At 38.2% G+C, this 22,082-nt stretch overlaps 1 protein-coding gene across 3 annotated transcripts in view; it reads left to right on the top strand.

Annotated features, from left to right (window-relative positions):
• Positions 1-22,082, top strand: part of LOC5565305 (trissin receptor) — a 307,255-nt gene that overhangs the window by 171,117 nt on the left and 114,056 nt on the right. For all 3 annotated transcript variants that reach the window (XM_021846795.1, XM_021846797.1, XM_021846796.1), the window contains one exon: positions 7,210-8,058. In XM_021846795.1, the coding sequence (XP_021702487.1) occupies positions 7,614-8,058 (445 nt within the window). In that variant the 5' untranslated portion in view covers positions 7,210-7,613. The remainder of the gene's footprint in view (positions 1-7,209; positions 8,059-22,082) is intronic.

Below are 22,082 nucleotides of genomic sequence, written 5' to 3' on the forward strand. Positions count from 1 at the left end.
CAGACCCATTGTCACCCCCATCGACGGTACAGTAAGCATCTTGAAATGATTCTAAGCCGCCATAATGATTATATGAATAATTACTCTAGAAGTAGCCATTTTCGAATTATATCGAGTTTAATGCAAAAAAATAGTGTTTAAATTCTAAAAATAGGCCATTTTCACAAGTTATTCGCGTTTCTTCATTAATAACAATACGTTTTAGGGAGTTAAGACCATATTTCTTTCAACTTACTTATTTTCCTTGATGTAAAATCGCGAATAACTAATGAAAATGGCCTATTGTAATATTTAAGTAAAATGTTTGCATTAAACTCGATATAATTCGAAAATGGCTACTTCTAGAGGAATTATTCATACATTCATTATTGCTTAGAATCATTTCAAGAAGCCTACTGTATCATCAGAACGTATTTATTTCGCCAAAGGTTCATAATTTCAAAAATCGACCATAAGTTGTTTTTAGAAAAACTTTTTCTTAAAAATTTCTCCATCATGAAACTTTGTCCCAAACATCTGTTTAAGATGATTTCAAATTATTAATAGAACTAGAAGTCATTGGATAAATGGAGGGGAATGATTCTAAGTGCTTATTTTTCTATTGACGTTTTTAGGATTTTCAAATGGTTTGTATCAATATTCCAATTGGAATTTTTTTTTGTTGTTCACAGAAAGAGAAAACCATCCAAATTTCAGTGTAAAATCATGAAGGTAATGCCAAATTTGTTGCTTATTATTTTATTGGCTTTACTTTACTTTTGGTGGTTTTACATCCTTCAAGACATGACCTGCGCCACAATGTTACGCCAACTAACTCGATCCATGGCTGCTTTAACCTTCTTTAATCGAGAAACTGGACTCGATTGCCCTACACTTCCATAATCCTGCTCAAATTAGTCAAACCACCTAGCTCGTTGCGCTCCTCTTCGTCTTGTACCGGCCGGATTTGAGGTGAACACCATTTTTGCGGGATTGTTGTCCGGCATTCTCACAACGTGTCCCGCCCATCGTACCCTTCAGCTTTGGCGACTTTCCAAAGATCGTCCTAAACACACGTCGTTCAAAAACTTTTAGCGCTTGCAGGTTCTCTTCAAGCATTGTCCACGTCACATGTCCGTAGAGGACTACCGGCATTATCAGCGTCTTGAACATGGTACACTTAGCACGGAGGTGTAGTTTACCAGACCGCAAGGTCTTGTGGAGTCTGTAATAAGCACGACTTCCACGGCAATGATATACTTGATGGGCTACGATCCGCTACGTTGAAGCTACGCCAAATGGATAATTCTTCTCCACTGGGCTCGGTCTTGAGCCAATCGCTTCCAGTCACCCTGAATGTTAAATGCCCTTAAGTCCTCTTCAACTGCAAAAAGCCAACGTGTGCGCGGCCTACCACGAAGCGGACGGGCTTGTCCGGGTTCTCTACTGAATATTATTTTTGCCGCAGCCTGCCGTGTTTTATGATGCTTGATAATATCCACTTCTTTATATACTTGGTACAACTCATGATTCATGCGACGCCGTCAGATGCTATTTTCTTAGTTACCGCCGAGTATTGATTTTACGGCAACAGACCCGGCAACGAATAAAAGACAACGATTGGAAAGTTGGATCTTGGAACGTGAGAGCTTTGAATGAACCTGCGCGTGTTGGGCTCTTGGCTCGTGAACTGCGGAATGTCGGCGTGAACGTGGCAGCTATCCAGGAAATACGCTGGCCGAGAACCGGAGAACGCGAATTCCGAGCGGTGGACCCCATCGCCAACACTTCATTCAAGTACCACATCTACTACAGCGGTGGCGACAGAGCAGAACGTGGGGTTGGCTTCATAGTGATTGGGAAGCAGATGAAGCGAATTATTCGGTGGAAACCGGTAAGCGACCGAGTCTGTGTGTTGAGAATGAAGGGCAAGCTCTTCAACTACAGCCTGATCAGCATATATGCGCCAACGAACGATAAGCCCGATGACATGAAGGATGAGTTCTATGAGAGCCTGGATAAGGCCTACGTAGAGTATCCAAAACAAGACGTCAAGATAGTCATCGGCGACGCAAATGCGCAGATCGAGAAAGAAAATTTTTTCCGACCCTGTCATTGGAACGGAAAGCCTTAATTCCGTTACCAATGATAATGGCCTGCGGCTAGTAACCTTCGCTGCTGCTAGAGGGATGGCAATCAGCAGTACATACTTCACACGAAAGAATATCCGCAAACACACCTGGCGACACCCGAGTGGCGATGCCTGCTCCCAAATAGACCACGTGCTGATTGATGGGCGACATTTCTCAGATGTCATTGATGTCAGGACCTTCCGAGGCCCTAATATCGACTCGGATCATAATCTCGTTGTAGCTAAAATTCGGGCGCGGTTATCCAGCGTCACGAGTTACGCAACACACAGAACGCTGAGTTTCAATATACACGCTTGTCGACTGATGGGTAGCTGCGCAGTACCGTCAGCAACTAGACGAGCAGTTGTCAACGTTGCTGGAGACGTCGACAGCCTGTGGGACCCTATCCACAAAGCAGTGACAACAACGGCGCGGGAAGTGATTGGCACTGGTCAACGACGAAGACGAAACGACTGGTTCGATGAAGAGTGCCAGAGGGTGACAGACATGATGAATGCCGACAGAAGCCGTATGCTTGTGGCCGGTACCCGACAGATCAGAGAGCGGTACAGGGCAGCGAGAGCCTAAGAAAAGCGAATCCATCGCAGAAAGAAATGGCAGCACGAAGTAACTGTGGTAGCTGACGCTCAAGAAAGCATGAACCGGAATGATATGCGGAGATTTTATGCAACGGTCAATGGTGCGCGGCACAATACCGTACCAGTGCCCGCCATGTGCAATGACCGAGAAGGGAATTTGCTGACCGATAAAACGGCGGTGGCTGCCAGGTGGAAGGAGCACTTTCAGCAATTGTTGAACGGTGAGAATGGAAATGTAGCGAGGAACAGGATGAACATAGATGATGACGATCAAGCTGTCAACCCACCGATCATAGGAGAGATTTAAAAGGCTATCAGCGAGCTGAAGAACTGTAAGGCTGCTGGGAAACACGAGATCCCGGTAGAGCTTCTCAAGCACGGAAGTGAGCAGCTTTACCAGTCGATCCACCGAGTACTTCTGAAGGTATGGGAGGACGAAGAATTGCCCACCGGCTGGTTGGATGGCCTCATCCACCCTATCTACAAGAAAGGACACAGACTGGAGTGTGCCAATTACAGAGGAATTACCCTGCTGAATTCGGCGTACAAAATTATGTCGCGCATCCTGTTTAACAGACTGAGACCGTTCGAGGAGTCCTTCGTCGGCGAATACCAAGCTGGTTTTCGTGAGAGCCGTTCGACAACGGACCAGATGTTTAGCTTGCGAATGATCCTAGACAAATTCCGGGAGTATAACTTGCAGACTCACCATCTGTTTATTGATTCCAAGGCGGCGTACGACTCAGTGAAAAGAAATGAGCTTTGGCAGATAACGTCTGAAAATGGTTTTCCGGCGAAACTAATTAGGCTAATACGTGTTACGCTGGATGGTTCGAAATCAAGTGTTCGGATGACAGACGAGGTGTCAACCTCGTTCGTGACGTTACACTGATTGAAGCAGTCTCTCTTTCGCAACACTTTCGAATTTACTGTTCAACATTGCACTCGAGGGTGCTATTATGAGATCTGGCGTGCAGAGAAATGGCACTATTGTCACAAGGTCGCACATGCTCCTTGGCTTTGCGGACGTTATAGACCTAATTGGAATCAATCGCAGGTCAGTGGAAGAGGCCTTCGTGCCTTTGAAGAGGGAGACAGCGAGGATAGGCCTGACCATCAATTCTACCAAGACGAAGTACATGGTTGCAGGTAGAGATAGAGTCAGGCATGGTGGTGTAGGTGCTGAGGTAGTGTTTGATGGGGATGTGTTTGAAGTTGTTGAAGAATTTGTTTACCTTGGAACACTTGTGACATGTGATAATGACGATTCCCGAGAAGTGAAAAGACGTGTTGCGGTTGCGAATAGGGCCTTTTACGGACTACGTAACCAGCTTAGGTCCCGTAGCTTGCAAACGGAAACAAAATTCGCCCTGTATAAAATATTGATTCTTCCGGTGGCTCTCCACGGGCATGAAGCGTGGACGTTGAAAGAGTCAGACCGGAAAGCTCTCGGTGCTTTCGAGCGTAAAGTGCTGCGGACAATACTCGGTGGGAAACTCGAAAATGGTGTGTGGCGCAGACGCATGAATCACGAGTTGTATCAAGTGTACAAAGATGCGAATATTATCAATCGTGTAAAATACGGCATACTTAAGTGGGCTGGTCACTTAGTGCGAATGTCGGAAGAAAGAATTGCGAAAATAATATTCAGCAGGGAACAAGGTAGAGGTCGGAGGCTTCGGGGAAGACCACGAATACGCTGGCAGTACGCAGTGGAAGAGGACCTGGCGACCCTAAACGTTCGGAGCATCTGGAAATGTTTCGCCCACGACCGACGAAGATAGAGCTCTACAATACGCCCGGCAATGGCGTGATGCTACGCTGTAGCCATCAAGGTATCAAGGTAAGGTAGGTATTGTTCGCAGCGCTTTACGCTCAAAAACTCCAAACGCTTTCCGGTAGACCTCTTTTAACGTCAGGATTCATGGCCGTATAGCGCAACCGGAAGGATAAGTGTCTTATATAGCGCGAATTTTGTTTTCGTCTGCAGGCTACGGGACTTAATCTGGTAGCGGAGGTCGTAAAAAGCCCTATTCGCAGCTGCAAGACGCCTTTTCACCTAGCGGGTAACATCATTATCGCACGTCACTAAAGTACCAAGATACACAAATTCTTCCACTACTTCAAATTTTTCATCACCCATCACTTCACTACCAACGCTGTCTACCTGCGATCATGTACTTAGTTTTGCTAGTGTTGACGCTAAGTCCAATCCTTGCTGTCTCCCTTTGAAAAGGCACGAATGCCTCTTCTACGGCTCGACGATCAATTCCGATTATATCGATATCGTCCGCAAAACCCAGGAGCATATATGCGACCGGGTGATGATGGTACCGCTTCTTTGCACGCCCGCTCTCCTCATAGCTCCTTCGAGAGCAATGTTGAACAAAAGGTTCGAAAGCGCATCTCCTCGCTTCAATCCATCTAAGGTTACGACGGAGGTTGATGTCTCATCCGCAACCCGCACATTTGATTTAGATCCATCCAACGTTGCACGAATCAGTCTAATCAGTTTCGCCGGAAAACCGGCAATGATACGTCTTCGATTTTCTCTGCGACAGTTCTTATCCGACGTTGCCAATGTAGCAGATATTTCATCTTCGAAGTTCTGAATCCACCTGTCGCTAAATAGGTAGGAACTTGGTGACCTAACCCTACAATTTTAGTACCTTATTTTTCACTAGCTAATCCGAAACAATTTTAAATGCTTGCAACACTGCAATTATCTTGTTTCTTTTTTTCACCCAGTGTTTGGCATGTGTACCGAATTTCAATTAGTTTTCGTAAGTTTGCGTCCAAACATTGTGATTTTCAATTATATTTGTAAAAACAGAGTAAAGATAAACAAAAAATCTTTTGATTGAATGAATAAACGTATGAATGTCACAGAATTATTATTTTATTATTATTAACGTCAGGGCATTCGTGTCGGACACACACAGAATAATGTCACAAATCAGTATCCTAATAATGTTAAAAAGCCATTACATTTTGTATGACTCTTGAAATTTCAAAATTTTACAGATGTCGCAATAATAGCCAAAAAGCTGTTTTCATTGTCCTTTTATTGCTGTGTATGCTTTCTCTCAAAAATAAAGACATTTTCTTCAAAACTTAAAGTCTATCATTTAACTACATTCATCATAAACTGATATTCCTACCAGCTGCATGCAATTGTTGAAAGAGGAACCGAATAAAAATATAGGCTTTATTTCTTCGAACGGCCCAAATCTTTTTATTTTGAAAGCTTTCATTTAGTTCAGCTTAGTAATATTATAAACTTCCATCATCAACAATAATATGCACAGAACATATGTAGACCTGACGATGAATAATGTGGAGTTTAATCTTATACCGCAATAATAGAGAATACCGCATAATTTGACTATTACATCACTAACAAAACATTTTCTGAGCGGTGAGGATTTCAGTATTTTTGCTCAGACGAATTAACTAAAACATCCATCTAGAAATTCCGTGTATCGTTTCACTTCGTATCACCATAAAAACAAATGCACTTCGTTCATTCTGAACTGGAACTATTAGGTAAGGTAAGGTATCACACGGCGGGGCCCAGATAGCCGTAGCGGTAAACGCGCAGCTATTCAGCAAGACCAAGCTGAGGGTCGTGGGTTCGAATCCCACCAGTCGAGGATTTTTTCGGATTGGAAATTTTCTCGACTTCCCAGGGCATAGAGTATCTTCGTACCTGCCACACGATATACGCATGTAAAAATGGTCATTGGCATAGTACCCAGACAACCAGAAGTCGCATAGCAGTATACGAACAAAGTCACTTATTTGTACAAACTACATCACTCCCGCACTACATGGTGGATGAAATCGTTTGATCGATGAGTTTCCTCGCATACAACGCTATATTATGAGTCCATATGTACATTCCATTTCATCCCGTATACTTGTACAAAGTAAGTCGGATCAATTCGTAACAGCTGTCAAATAAATTTTGTTATTATAAATTAAGTCGCATAAGAGTACAGACTAATTCGCAAGAAAATCTACACACTCGCATTGCATGCTATGTTTTATCATATAAAATATGCACTAATATCGCCTCCACTTTTGTACGTATAAGGCCTTTTCACGACATCTTATACGTGAAACTTTACACATATAAGCATCGCATAACGCAAAAGGTGATTTGGTTATACGTACACTCTGGTTGTCTGGGTAAGCTCTCAGTTAATAACTGTGGAAGTGCTCATAAGCTGAGAAGCAGGCTCTGTCCCAGTGGGGACGTAACGCCAGAAAGAAGAAGATGAAGGTATCACATCTACTGTTCAGCTCTTATTAACTATTTAAAGCCGTGTGCACAAATTTATCTCCATAAATCCACAAATCAATATTTAAAACTCACACATCCATGCAACCAGGAACCCATTTATCCTCGCTAGAATGATAAAAAATTCTCGATCCAAACCCAAATGCGACATTCCGAATTATTGAATTCCTTTTTTCTCTCCTTTCCAATTTTTCAGATGCGTTCAGTCGCCCCCATCTGCACAATGACATCATGGTCGAAGAAAAGAACGACTTCGCCGAATGTTCCCTTACCGTGCTGCTGCCTTCAGTACTGATAAGTCGTCTCTGGTGATGGTGACACGTGTAATAAATCTCCCTTTCCATCTTCCCCGGCACATCACGAAGAAACTCAACGGCGATAAGTGAGTTCAGGAAACAAAATTCGTTTCCCACACGAAATGGAACAACGGTTGCTGCAGTCATCCATCGTTGTCTCAGGAGGAATCTCCGGAATCTACGGATTGTGGGCAAATGATTACGCCGCAGATTAATCTTCTCGTGCAATTTGAGTGTGGGGAAAATCGGTGCTTACGGTTTCCATGTGGGTGCTTGGGAGGTTTCAACGACAGTGCGCGAAAAAATGTCTTCGCTCGGGTTTATCGATTACGCCAACTTCAGCTCCTTCGGTATGATGGGATTACTGAATGCTAGCCTAAACTATTTGAACGGTTCCAACGGAAGTGCGCCGGGTTTGGTGGGCGGTCAATTGGTGGGCAGTGCGGCTATCGCCACCAATTTTGGACCCTTTGGCGCGAATAACACCAGCAGCTTATCGTCAAATTTCAGCACAGGAGCCACGATGCTCCTGAACAATTCGCCGGCATCGCTTCCGAACGGATCGATTGTGGAATTCGGGTTGGTAAGCGGGGCGGCTTCGGCGGCCACCGTTGGCCAAAGTTTTGCGACGGCCAATTTCAGCTACCCGGAAAGTGGCTCTGTGCATAAAGAGTTTATCTTTGATCGGACCGATGTGAGAGTGATATTTATTACGCTGTATTCGCTGGTGTTTTGCTGCTGCTTTTTCGGTAAGTGTTTCAGCTCATTTCTATGCTAATATTTACGGAATGAATTTTTATGAGAGATAATTTGCTGCTGGTAACAGGGTCTGAAGGATGGTTGGTGATAATTAATTATCTAAAGTTGCGGTATGAAACTTTCCAATTAGACGGATGCTGTGTGGCGTCAATTTCGATAACCGACTGCCATAACAAGCTCTTGAGGTACACAAAGGAACATTTTGTTTCGACGCATTTGCCTCTGTTAGTTAATTTGTAAACAGTTTATATTGAGGGAAAGGGATGTTTTAATTCGATGGAAAGACAAGAGTAGATCCATGCCAATGCTATCATCAAAATTTCTTGTTGTATCGTTTATTTGGATGAACGAGATCATTTTCCTCAGTTTTCCATGTATTTTTATGATGTCATTTATTACAACAAATCTATCTATCTATCTTTATGTCTTATTCTTCTATCTTCTATATAAATAAAAAAGGAATGGTGTTTGTATGTCACGAAATGACTTGACATCGAGACAATCGATTTGCACAATTCTTTCACTGTTGTCTTCTCGAAGGGTTCCGACGTGTTCGTGTGACGGAAAAGCTTAGGGATGTTTTCGGAAAATTTGGTAAAACGGGAGAGTCATTTGTATGGGAGGTTCTATGATATTTTTCAACAGTCTACTTGATGGCAAGACGAAGTTTGCCAGGACCACTAGTTTCTAATAAATCAAATCTTAAGCCGAAGACACAATAAAGACGTAATAATATGTCTCGCATTAGGTTCCACGCCAACTATGAATTGTTTCGAAACTTTATACATTTTTTTACAATTTCTCATCGTAATAGGCTGTTTTTCATCACGCCAATCTGTCATGAAACGGCCTACTTTCCTGCACTGGCGTATGCAGTGCGGGAATAGTCATTACCTAACTGAAACCAGTGCTGTAATGATTCATTACGCAACGCTTTCTCATTACGCAACTGTTTTAAGTTACGTAATGATTCATAACACAACCATTTCTCAAAAATTATAAAATAATGGTGAATGCATTCCAATATAATTTCTTTTTTTTTTTTTTTTAATATCTTTATTAGTATCATTCCATACATTACATTCATTTCTTATATCTAGGTGTTCTGTGTTATTAGACAACACTATCATCCTAATTTGGTAAAACAAATTTAAGATTTTATTAACATTTTGTTAACAACATATTACATTTCATTTGCCGTAGCAGTTCAGTTTTTTTACAGGTGAGTTGATTTCACCTGCTTATAAGAGAAAAAAAAAACGTTTTTTATATACTTAACCTAACTTAACCTAAACATATAACGCATTAATCGTGGCAATAGAAGATTGTAACGATTTTTGCCTGAAATTATTAATGATTGTATTTGACATTTGTTCCAATGTTTCAACATTGGATATTCTATGTAACTCATTGGTACTATACCAGGGAGGAAGCCTCAGAATCATTTTCAAAATTTTATTTTGAATTCTCTGCAGAGCTTTCTTCCTGGTATTACAACAGCTAGTCTATATTGGTACAGCATACAACATGGCTGGCCTGAAAATTTGTTTGAATATCAAAAGCTTGTTCTTAAGACAAAGTTTTGATTTTCTATTAATAAGGGGATAGAGACATTTTACATATTTATTACATTTAGCTTGAATGCCCTCAATGTGATTTTTGAAAGTTAAATTCTTATCTAGCATGAGCCCTAGATACTTAACTTCATCTGACCAATTTATTGGAACCCCTCTCATCGTGACAACATGTCTACTTGAAGGTTTCAAATAAAGAGCTTTTGGTTTATGTGGGAATATTATTAGTTGAGTTTTGGAAGCATTAGGAGAAATCTTCCATTTTTGCAAGTATGAAGAAAAAATATCCAAACTTTTTTGCAATCGACTACAGATGACACGCAGGCTTCGACCTTTGGCGGAGAGGCCTGTGTCATCCGCAAACAAAGATTTTTGACATCCCTGAGGTAGCTCAGGTAAGTCAGATGTGAAAATATTGTATAATATTGGTCCCAAAATGCTGCCTTGAGGAACACCAGCTCTTACAGGAAGTCTTTCAGATCTGGAGTTCTGATAATTAACCTGAAGTGTACGATTTGACAGATAACTTTGAATTATTCTAACAATGTATGTTGGAAAATTAAAGTTTTTTAATTTTACAATCAAACCTTCATGCCAAACACTGTCGAATGCTTTTTCTATGTCTAGAAGAGCAAGACCAGTAGAATAGCCTTCAGATTTGTTGGAACGGATCAAATTTGTTACACGTAAAAGTTGATGAGTGGTCGAATGTCCATGGCGGAATCGGAACTGTTCATTGGCAAAAATTGAATTTTCGTTGATGTGGGCCATCATTCTGTTCAAAATAACCTTTTCAAAAAGTTTACTGATGGAGGAAAGCAAACTAATTGGACGATAGCTAGAAGCTTCTGCAGGATTTTTGTCTGGTTTTAAAATTGGAACAACCTTAGCATTTTTCCATTTGTCAGGAAAATATGCTAATTGAAAACATTTGTTAAATATATCAACTAAAAATGATAAGCTACTTTCTGGAAGTTTCTTGATGAGGATGTAGAAAATTCCATCATCGCCAGGAGCTTTCATGTTTTTGATTTTTTTAATAATAGTTCTCACTTCTTCCAAATCAGTCTCCCAGGCATTTTCGAAAACGTTCTCTTGATTGAGAATATTTTCGAACTCCTGAGTAACTTGATTTTCAATTGGACTAGTAAGTCCTAAATTAAAATTGTGCGCACTTTCAAACTGCATAGCAAGTTTTTGAGCTTTTTCGCAATTAGTTAGTAATAATTTGTTTTCCTCTTTCAATGCCGGTATTGGCTTCTGAGGTTTTTTCAAGATTTTAGATAATTTCCAAAAGGGCTTAGAGCCAGGGTCCAATTGAGAAATTTTATTTTCAAAATTGTTGTTTCTTAATTGAGCAAAACGTTTCTTGATTTCTTTCTGCAAATCCTGCCATATAATTTTCATAGCAGGATCGCGAGTGCGTTGAAATTGCCTTCTCCTCACGTTTTTAAGACGGATCAAAAGTTTAAGATCATCGTCTATAATCACGGATTCAAATTTTACTTCACATTTTGGAATTGCAATGTTCCTGGCTTCAACAATGGAATTTGTTAAAGTTTCAAGAGCATTGTCAATATCAATTTTAGTTGCTAAAGAAATGTTAACATCAAGATTGGAGTCAACATACGTTTCATATACATTCCAGTCAGCTCGTAAATAATTGAAAGTGGAGCTGATAGGATTGAGAATCGCTTCTTGGGATATTTGAAATGTAACAGGGACATGATCAGAATCAAAATCAGCATGAGTAATCAGTTGGCTACAAAGATGACTAGAGTCGGTTAAGACCAAATCAATCGTAGATGGATTTCTAGAAGAGGAAAAACATGTGGGGCTATCAGGGTATTGAATTGAGAAATATCCTGAAGAGCACTCATCAAATAAAATTCTGCCGTTGGAATTACTTTGAGAATTATTCCATGACCGATGTTTGGCATTAAAGTCACCAATGACAAAAAATTTTGACTTATTGCGAGTCAATTTACGCAAGTCACTTTGGAGCAAATTAACTTGCTGCCCAGAGCATTGAAAAGGCAAATAGGCAGCTATGAAAGTATATTTACCAAACTGTGTTTCAACAGAAACACCTAAAGTTTCAAAAACTTTAGTTTCAAATGATGAAAACAGTTGATGTTTTATACGCCTATGAATGATGATTGCAACTCCCCCACATGCCCCATCAAGTCGATCATTACGATAAACAAAAAAGTTAGGATCTAAATTTCACACCTACTTGGACTGCTTCAGTCATAGTGGTGGCTTTGAACATTGCACCAATCATTAGATTCAATTGTTCAGTAAGAAAATTAAAATCAGAGGCAGACATGTCATGTGATTTCCCATTGGAATTTCGGGTAGACGAAGAAGCGGAGTTACCTGTGGCGGTAGGGTTATTTCCATTTGATTTGAAACAAGTAGAATGGGTACCCATGGATCGAACAGGGGAGGAGTTCGAATTTCCTGCTACGACATCGGCAAAGGATTTACCGTGGGTAGATACATTCGAAATTGAAAGATTCGAACGGCTACCCGACGGATTAAAATTAGTTTGAGAATGAGCATGATTATGATCTTCCTGATGGGTATGACTCATGATCAAGCGATCGTTAACTGAAAAATGAGCATTGTTCTATATTCTGCCAGGCAAATTCCGGAAACGACCGTTATCGTAACGGATATTATCTTTCATCTGCCTGGCACGAGCCTCAATGACCTTTTTGCGTGAAGGACAATTCCAAAAATTGGACTTATGGTTAGCCCCGCAATTACAACATATGAATTTGGTGGTATCTTCCTTCACTGGACAGACGTCTTTGGCATAGGAAGAACCTCCGCAAATCATGCATTTAGCATCCATGCGACAATTTTTTGTACCATGACCCCACTTTTGGCACCGACGGCACTGAGTGGGGTTCTGGTAATTTCCTCCAGGTTTCTGGAAATGTTCCCATGTCACACGGACATCAAACAAAAGTTTTGCTTTTTCTAAAGCTCTAATATTATTTAGTTCTTTTTTGTTAAAGTGAACTAAATAAAATTCTTGAGAAAGCCCTTTCCGAACAATGCCAGATTGGGTTCTCTTTTTCATAATGATTACTTGGACTGGGGAAAAACCAAGTATATCATTTATTCCATTTTTGATCTCTTCAGGTGATTTATAGTCACTTGAGAGACCTTTCAAGACAACTTTGAACAAACGTTCAGTTTTGTCGTCATAAGTAAAAAATTTGTGCTTCTTCTCTTCAAGATGTTTGAGAAGAAGTTCACGATCTTTAAGAGTTTCCGGCAAAACGCGACAGTCTCCTTTCTTTGCGATTTGGAAGGAAACCTTGATTCCCCTAATGGAGTTCAAGATCTCCTGCCTAAATCCCCCAAATTCGGAACAACTGACCACGATAGGCGGCACTCTTTGCTTCCTCACTTGAATCAAAGAGCCTGGGCTAGAGGCTGCTTCGATTTGGTGTTCGGAAAATTTGTCTAGAGCATCGAACTGATTGCTCATTTCGATACAACTATTCATTTCACCCTTGGAAGAAAGTTCGCATTCCGGGGAAACGTCCTTTCTTCCATTCTTGCCACGTGTAGTGACAGTTTTAAAACCCACTTTTTTGGAAGGAAGTAGTGAATTCAGAGATTCACCCTTCCTTTTGTTTGTTGTTGATACCATGTTTAGTTAATAAACGAAAGAAGACGTGACCTTCGAGAGGTTTTTTCCCTAGACGGTGTCCAAGAAGGATTACCACCGCTAGCTTTCGCCAACGGGTCCAACGAAAAATCGAAGGCACGGGTCCAAACAAGGATCGTAAAGGGATCAATAGTAGAAAAAAAAGTACTGTTTTTGTAGCACTGAAAAGTACTGTTTTATTGCTTTAGGTAGTTTTTAAGAAAACTTCCAAGAGCAGAGAGAATTCGTGTACGCACAGCACGAAGGTACGATGCGCACTGCAATATAATTTCTGATACCCTCAAGTGGTTTCCTACAAAATTGCAAAAAATGTTGTACGTAACTCGTTGCAGAACTCGATTTTTACTGCACTCGTCGTAATTTTCCTACTCGGCAAGCCTCGTAGGATAAATTTTACGACTCGTGCTGTAAAAATCATCATTCTGCAACTTGTTCCGTAAACCACTAATATCTAATATATCAATCAAGTCGGATTAATTTCCATTGCGAATAGATGCTTGACCGGCTGAATTTGAATTTGGTTGGGTGACAAAACGTCGAAAGACAAAACGTAGAAAAGACAAAACGTCGAATGGACAAAACATTTAAAAAAAATTAAATTGAAGGAAACGAAATTTCTAAGAAGATTAATTTTTTTTCGAAAGAATAAATAATTCATTATGTACCAAACTTTATTCATAGCATATTTAATTGATCCGGATATGAAAAAGAAGTCGGGCAAACGATATTGTCCTCTCGACGTTTTGTCCTTTCGACGTTTTGTCCCTTTCGACGTTTTGGGATTCAACGTTTTGGCATTCGACGTTTCGTCCTTCGACATTTTGTTCCTAAACCTTTGAATCCACGGTCGTCTTAAGAATAGTATTTTTTTTGCGGAATTTTATTTTTATCCCAAATATCTGCAACGAATCTTCCTTGCCATTCTGCCAGGATTTTTTTTGTAGAAATTTTGTGATTTTACTGAAAATCTTCGTCGTATTTCTTCTGCTTTCTGACATTACGTCCGAAAAAATGTCGAAAGTCAAAACGTCGAATGCCAAAATGTCGAATCCCAAAACGTCGAAAGGGACAAAACTTTGAAAGAACAGAAAGTCGATATTTGTATTTTTTCGGGAAGGAATAATTCTCTCAAATGTTGTTCCCTTGCCAATTTTCTTCTTTCAACGTTTTGTCCTTTCGACAATTTGACATTCGACGTATTGAAATTCAACGATATGTCAATCGACATTCTGTCACCAACCCCGTAGATACCGTAAAACGGGGTTACATTGATTGAAAAGTCCTTCAAATAAAAAGTTCGAATCAACATTTACCGATGAAATATTTTCAACTCTTGAATGGTGATTTCGTTTCTTTTTGAAACAATGATTTCCATGTAATAAATCACATGGGTTCATGAGATTTGCAGAATGAAGGGACCGAAAAAATCATAGACATAGGGAGAGATATCGAGATGTTGAAAGTTTTTCACTGACGTAAATATTGTGGTCAAACGCTTATATAAAATTAACACACATGGTCGTAGCAAGATAGACGGTCCGTGAGGGGCTGAGTAAAGATGGTCAACCTAAGAAAAAACAGCGTAACAATGGTTCAGAGCTCATATCTCAGCAATCAGACAAAGTATTATAATTTTATTTCACCGTTGGAAACATACAAGACCAGAATTGCAGGGAAAAATATTAAACAGAGTCGTAGCGAGGCAAATGGAGAATGGGGTGCTCCTATTTGAAATGTTTATCAAACCTACACTCCCGTGCATAAGTTTGGGTTCACCCCCTTAAAAACATGCAAAAGTGTTCAGTCCATATCTCTGTGATTACACGTCCAATTGAAACTCTCGAAGCCGCATTCGAAAGGCAAAGAGTAAATCTTGCTTCGTATGTATTTTTACAAAAACATTCTTTGAACTTTGTATACTAAATTTTTTCTTAAAGTTGTGACATTTTTCAAAAAACACACTGAAAAATCATATTTAATTTCCTCAGCATTGGATCAACAAAAATTTTGAATCAAAGTGTCATTAGAATCGTAATCTAATATTCTTTGAAGAGACCCCACGATATTTTGGCGGAAAAAATCTGGAAAGTATTCAAAATCAATGAAACAGTCAGTCAAATCATCGTGCGAAAGTTTGGGTTTACCCCTCAGTATGGTGTATCGTGCAAAAGTTTGGGTACATCTGAACTTACTTAAATCTGTGAAATCTAAAACCAAAAAAGCTTTCAACTATTAAAATCGGTTGAAAAATGGCAGATATATTGACAAAAATGATGTGCGGTGAACCCAAACTTTTGCACGATGACTTAACTGACTGTTTCATTGATTTTGAATACTTTACAGATTTTTCCGCTAAAATTTCGTGGGGTATCTTCAAAGAACATAAGATTACAATTCTAATGACACATTGATTCAACATTTTGGTCGATCCAAAGCTCAGGAAATTAGATATGATTATTCAGTGTGTTTTTTTGAAAAATGTATCAACTTTAAGTAAAAATTTAGTATAAAAAATCAAAAAATGTTTTTGGAAAAATACATACGAAGTAAGAATAACACTCTGCCTTTCGAATGCGGCTTAAAGACACTTTTGTATGTTTTTTAGGGGGTGAACCCAAACTTTTGCACGGGAGTGTATAAAACGGTGCCGCTGTTCAAACAATTTTTGATTTTGTTTCACGACTCGATACTTCTAGTGTAGATTTTCAATAGAAAAATAGTATAAACATGGTCGTAGCTATAAAAAACAGAAGTGAGGTTAAACAGAAGTAAGTTAAAAAAAAAAATCCCCAAAAAACCATATATTTATGATGAACTAACCGATTTTTGATTTTATTTTACCATTTGAATGCTTAAAGTTATGTCTTTCAATGAAAAATAATATTGCACATAGACGTAGTAAGACAGTGGTTCTCAGCTTATATGCTTATACGGGCCACTTAGGAGTTTTCAAAACATAGCGCGGGCCACAAGGTGTTTGAGAATTTATTTTAAAACATTTCAATGAGAATGCAAAAAAAAATATTCTTCTCTATTAACACGAAGATGAGTATTGTAGACCTTCGTAAATCTCTTGTAGATCAAGATCTTGACCAAACAATATAGAAAGTATTGTCCCATGAAAAAAATAAAACTCCTAATAAATACGCGTTGGAGATATGTCTGGTCTTCCTGAAATCCATCCTTTAAGTTGGATGCTCATAAATCCTGACACTGCTTCAAAGGAACTAAAATTGTATCAATAAACCAAAGCGAAGATTTTTCGGCAAACAGGCTCATGAAACAGATTTTTTCTTAGTTTCCTAGATTACATAACTGTTCAGTGTAATCAAAAATGTGCTATTACATATTTTGTATGTTAACTCAACTTCTACAAACAATTTGATGTTGGAAAAACTATAGATCATCGCTTCGAATATTTCTGTACAAATATAAATATTTATTCAACAGGGTTTTACGTAGTTTCTTGGGTAAAATAAATTTTTATGAAGCTTCTCCAAGAGAAACATGGGCCCAAACGCAAAGGGTGACAAGGGTAAGTGACATTTTGGTCGGCTTCGAGTTGAGTACACTTAAAAATTCTACAGTTTTCAAGCTTTCTAATGGAATTCTTAGGTGATTTTTACGTCCATTAGAAAAACAAACATGATTAGTAGAAGATTGTGTACCCACTAGACAGTTTCACAAAAATCAAAATTTTTGGAATTCAACTAGTCACCCCCTAGTCCTAGTCGCAATACTAAAACAAACTACCAGACAAATTTTCATCCAATTTGGAGAAGATTAGGAGGTGCCTCAAGTCAAATTTGTGTTTTTTGGCTATTTTTTACATTCAAAAATTCTAACGAGAATTTGGAAAAACGAAAATCTAAACAAATACCACTAATTGAACGTTTTATTAGTACTTTACAACTTTGGAGAACACTGTATGCCGATTAGATATGGTTTTGACCTCATAAAATTGATTTCTGTCCATTCAAGTACCTGTAAAACAAACATTTCTCTACAGTTTTTGTTCTACACGATTCTTAACCTCATGCCTAATCATAAGAGTTCAACCGTAGTATCATTCCTTAGTCATTTCTGAACATTATTGTAGTACATCATTTTTGTATCCGAATTACAGATAAATTGTAAAAAATCGTCGGAACTACGACATTCCTCATTCCCCTGCATTTAGAGCTGCTGCCAAATGGTGCAATTGCTGACATGTTACAAAATTGAACATAGTAGCTTTGCTTTTTCAATGATGGATGATGACTGAAGAAAACAGCTATCAAATGTCATCAACGCAGTCGTGTTTCAAAACTAGAAATATTAGTAGTAGAACGCTAGTGGCGCTGTTGTCACAAAATTGATTTAACTATTTATTACCTTTAATTATTATTTTCCATTCATTGATCGATCCCACGCAACAGAGAATGTTTTGTTTTGGCCTTTGACACTTTGAGGCCCGGTACACGCTGTCACATCGCAGCAAACTAGATGTTGGTCACACGAACAGCAGCGACATTAGCATTCTTAGGTTAATGCTTCTACTGTTTCAAACAACATTCGCATTTGATGCCTTACATTTGTGATATAGCCCCGAGGTTAAGCTTCTCGACTACCGATCTTGAGGATCGGAGTTCAATTATGATTCTTTTTTTTTTTCGAGTGAAACCAATGTTTATTATATGCAGCATAGAAAAAGGACTTAAGCGCAAATCACTACTTGAGCATTTCTCTTCATTCACTTAGGAGTGGGAGATTTTTGTGAGTCCTATTGATTAAGACTCAGACACAAGATGCACTTTTGAACAATGAATCGTGATAAATTTTTTTGGCCTCACGTCATTTGGTCCATGGCAAAAAACAACACTCTAAATGAGCTCCCGTAATCAAACTCTGATCCTCAAGATCAACAGTCGAGAAGCTTGAACTCGGGGCTATATCACATATATAATTGCTTGGCATCAAATGCGAATCCCGGGTAGAGGAGAATAGCAAAAGAATAACAAAATTTACTATTAAAATCGAATGTTTGAATAGCAAAATTTGTTCTTTGTTTGTTTGAAATAAGAGATAAAATAACAAAAATAATAACTAAGTTTATATGGCATAAAAACTAAATAATATCATATTTTGCCATTGTAATAACAAAAAAATAGCAAAAATATAGGCAACTGCAAATAACAAAATATGTTATTATTTAGATATTGATAACAAAATAATAACTAAATGAGCTATTCACGAACAGATCGAAATAATGGTTATTTTAGTTCTTTGACTTTAATATCTAAATTTAGCATGTTTGAAAAATAAACATTTTGCTTTCCTGCAAAAAACATTTGCGTTTTAAATCTTCAATGAATATCATACGAATTGTAAAATGAGCTATTATTGCAAAATTTGATGTGGTTTGTTCTCGTGAATTATATAAATAAAGATTTCAAATATCAAAATAATGACATATTTTACTGTGATGGCGATGTTTGTTATTATGTAGATATTTAATATTTTTTAGTATGTTTGCACAAATAACAAATTTTACCATGATAGTATATTTTGTTATTGATCAGTTATTACATGACTCTCAAGGATAACATACCAATGACAAATTTTGCTATGATTGTATGTTTTGCTATTGATAAGATATTTATGTCATATATTAATAACATAATAATGGTTAAACCAGATATGATTGCAAAATTTGTTCTTATTTTACCATTATTTTGTTATTCACCTCTACCTGGGATGTTGTTTGAAACACGATTGCGCTGATGACATTTGATAGCTGTTTTCTTCAATCATCATCCATCATTGAAAAAGCAAAGCTACTATGTTCAATTTTGTAATACGATTTTTTACAATTTATCTGTAATTCGGATACAAAAATGATGTACTACAATAATGTTCAGAAATAATAAAGGAATGATACTAAGGTTGAACTTTTATGATTAGGCATGAGGTTAAGAATCTTGTAGAACAAAAACTGTAGAGAAATATATGTTTTACAGGTACTTTAATGAACAGAAATCAACCATATCTAATCAGCATACAGTATTTTCAAAAGTTGTAAAGCACTAATAAAACGTTCAGCTAGTGGTATTTATTTTGATTTTCGTTTTTCCAAATTCTTGGTAGAATTTTTTGAATGTAAGATATATCCAAAAAACATAAATTCGACTTGAGGCACCTCCTAATTTTCTCCAAATTGGATGATAATTTGTCTGGTAGTTTGTTTTAGTATTGCAACTAGGACTAGGAGGTGTCTGGTTGAATCCCAGAAATTTTGATTTTTGTGAAACTGTCTAGTACCCACTCATTAAAAGTGGATCATCCAAATTAGTTGGATTTTCAATGGATGCAAAGTTTTCATAGAATTTGGTCTAAACCAATTAAATATAGTGTTTGTTCCTAGAACGTAAAGTCAGCAAAGTTCAGAATTCATCTGATACATGTCGATTTGTCAACTTGCGACAGATTCTGTTGGCATAGAGCATTGTTGTTAACGAACACGCATGCACAAGGTATGGCACTTGAGTTTGCCATTGTATGTTAGCTGTAAACAGCAACAACTCGGTCCAGAAAGTTACCTCGGTTGAAGTTTCTCTTACTTGACTGTAGAATTTTGCATTAGTTTTACATTAGTCTGCAAACATTGATCGTTACTGTTCTTTTGGGCTGTAGATTCCTTTTAGCTATCCTAATCCACTACCCAAACTAGCTAGGATAAAGCTTTTTGCAATCTGAGCACGAAAAAAAACAGATCGGTATGTATTAAGAGACGCAAAAGGCGAAAAAGCACAGGATTCACTTAAACTCAGGTTTTAAAACCCGAGAGATGATAGGTGAGGTAAACTTTTATCACCAGAACAGACAGTCTGTTGTGTTAATTTTAAGCCAATTAAGACATCTGCTACCGACACTACGGGGCTTTCTAGGCTGATTGGTGATTGACTAGTTACTTACCCATGCAGCCGAAGCATTGGCCATCGTTTGCCAAACTTTTGCGACGGCCAATTTCAGCTATCCGGAAATTAATTCTGTACGTAAAGAGTTTATCTTTGATCGGACAGATTTGAGAGTGATATTTATTACGCAGTATTCGTTGGTTTGTCGCTGTTGCTTTTTCGGTAAGTGTTTCAGCTCATTTCTATGCTAATATTTAAGCAATGAATTTTTATGAGTCATTATTTGCTGCTCGTAACGGGAGCTGAAGGATGGTTGGTGATAATTAATTATCTAAAGTTGCGGTATGAAACTTTCCAATTAGATGGATGCTGTGCGGCTTCAATTTCGAAAACTGGCTGCCATCACAAGCTTTTGAGCTACACAAAGGATCAGTTTGTTTCGACGCATTTGCCATTGCTAATTACTTTGTAAACAGTTAAAATCAGGGGAACGGGGTGTTATAATTAGATGGAAATCCAAGAATAGATCCAATGCTTTCATTAAACTTGTTTATTGTAGATTCTAATGAAGTGAACAATTTTCAGCTTTCCATGTCTTTTTCGATGTTGCGATAATTGTTACTTTAGCCATAATTGCCATACCTACCCTAGGCGTTTTTGACCATTAGGCGTCTACACCAAGGGTGGTACTGGCGGCTCTTTAAAGCTACCCCAACGTGTAGCTGGTTCTAAAATGTATGCAACCATACAAAATTACGACCAAACGATGGTGAAGTCGTTATCAATTTTGTTGAAAACATCCATTTTGGGAATTCAGCAGAATTTTCTGATTAAATTTCCAACAGTGCACTGTAGTAGCACGTAGCAAAGAACTGCTAGCAAACAATATCCTTCAAGTGCATTTATTACATGTAATCTTGAGAATAATATATTTTACTATTCCGCGTTAAGCCTTAAAACTGGTTCTGGACTTAGGTTGGCGGCTTCTCAATTTTACTCCCATTTGGCAGCCGCGCTCTACCCTTGGTCTACACTGTTTTAAGTTAGTATGGGATTTTGACGTTTACTGGCCTTGTTGTTTACTTATTTCATGGAATAGTGAATAAGAGTGAATGATTTTTGTGCAAAGCCTCATTCTCACCCGACGACGGTATCATAATAACAGCCACAAATTAAGTTGAACAAATTTATGGAAACGCATGGTTGCTGCCGTAAGTCAGCTTTTTACGCTTGCTATAAAACGAAGAGGGGTGATTTGTTTTTGAAATTGGCTTGTTTAGGGGTATCCTGTTTTTTACATATTCTGATTCTACGTTAAAAACTGAGCCAGAATCCAAAGTTTCATAATTTTCCGTGCCCTGGAACTATTTTTAAAACAAGTTTGAATTTAGTATGGAAATCGCGTTTGAATCACCCCTCGGAAAGTTTTACTTCGGGACGAGCTGTCATTATGTAAATTGAAATGTCATTGAGTCGACGGAATGAAATCTTTTTTTATCATTTACTATATCAAAATTAAGATATTAAAGCGCAATAAAATCGTGTTACACTCAGAAAAATGTGCTCTTTCAAATAAGCTACAAGTAACTGTGAATTTTTCATCACTAAACAACCCAATTGCTTGCCTACAAATTTTATGGTTAAATCTTAGTAGGCTGAAATTTAAGATTGTTGATTAATCTGTCAAAAATTTTCACTACGTTTGTTTTGCAGCAAGTTTTGGCAAGAACAATCATTCGTTAGAGTTATTAATCAGATTTATTCATTAACTTTATTTCTTTTAGGATCAGGAGATAAATACGATAATACGGAAATGCTACGAATTGAAAAATGTCATCGTTTAATGAACATGCTTA

The sequence above is a fragment of the Aedes aegypti genome, chromosome 2, assembly GCF_002204515.2.
Source record: "Aedes aegypti strain LVP_AGWG chromosome 2, AaegL5.0 Primary Assembly, whole genome shotgun sequence".
In the NCBI taxonomy this organism is placed as follows: domain Eukaryota; kingdom Metazoa; phylum Arthropoda; class Insecta; order Diptera; family Culicidae; genus Aedes; species Aedes aegypti.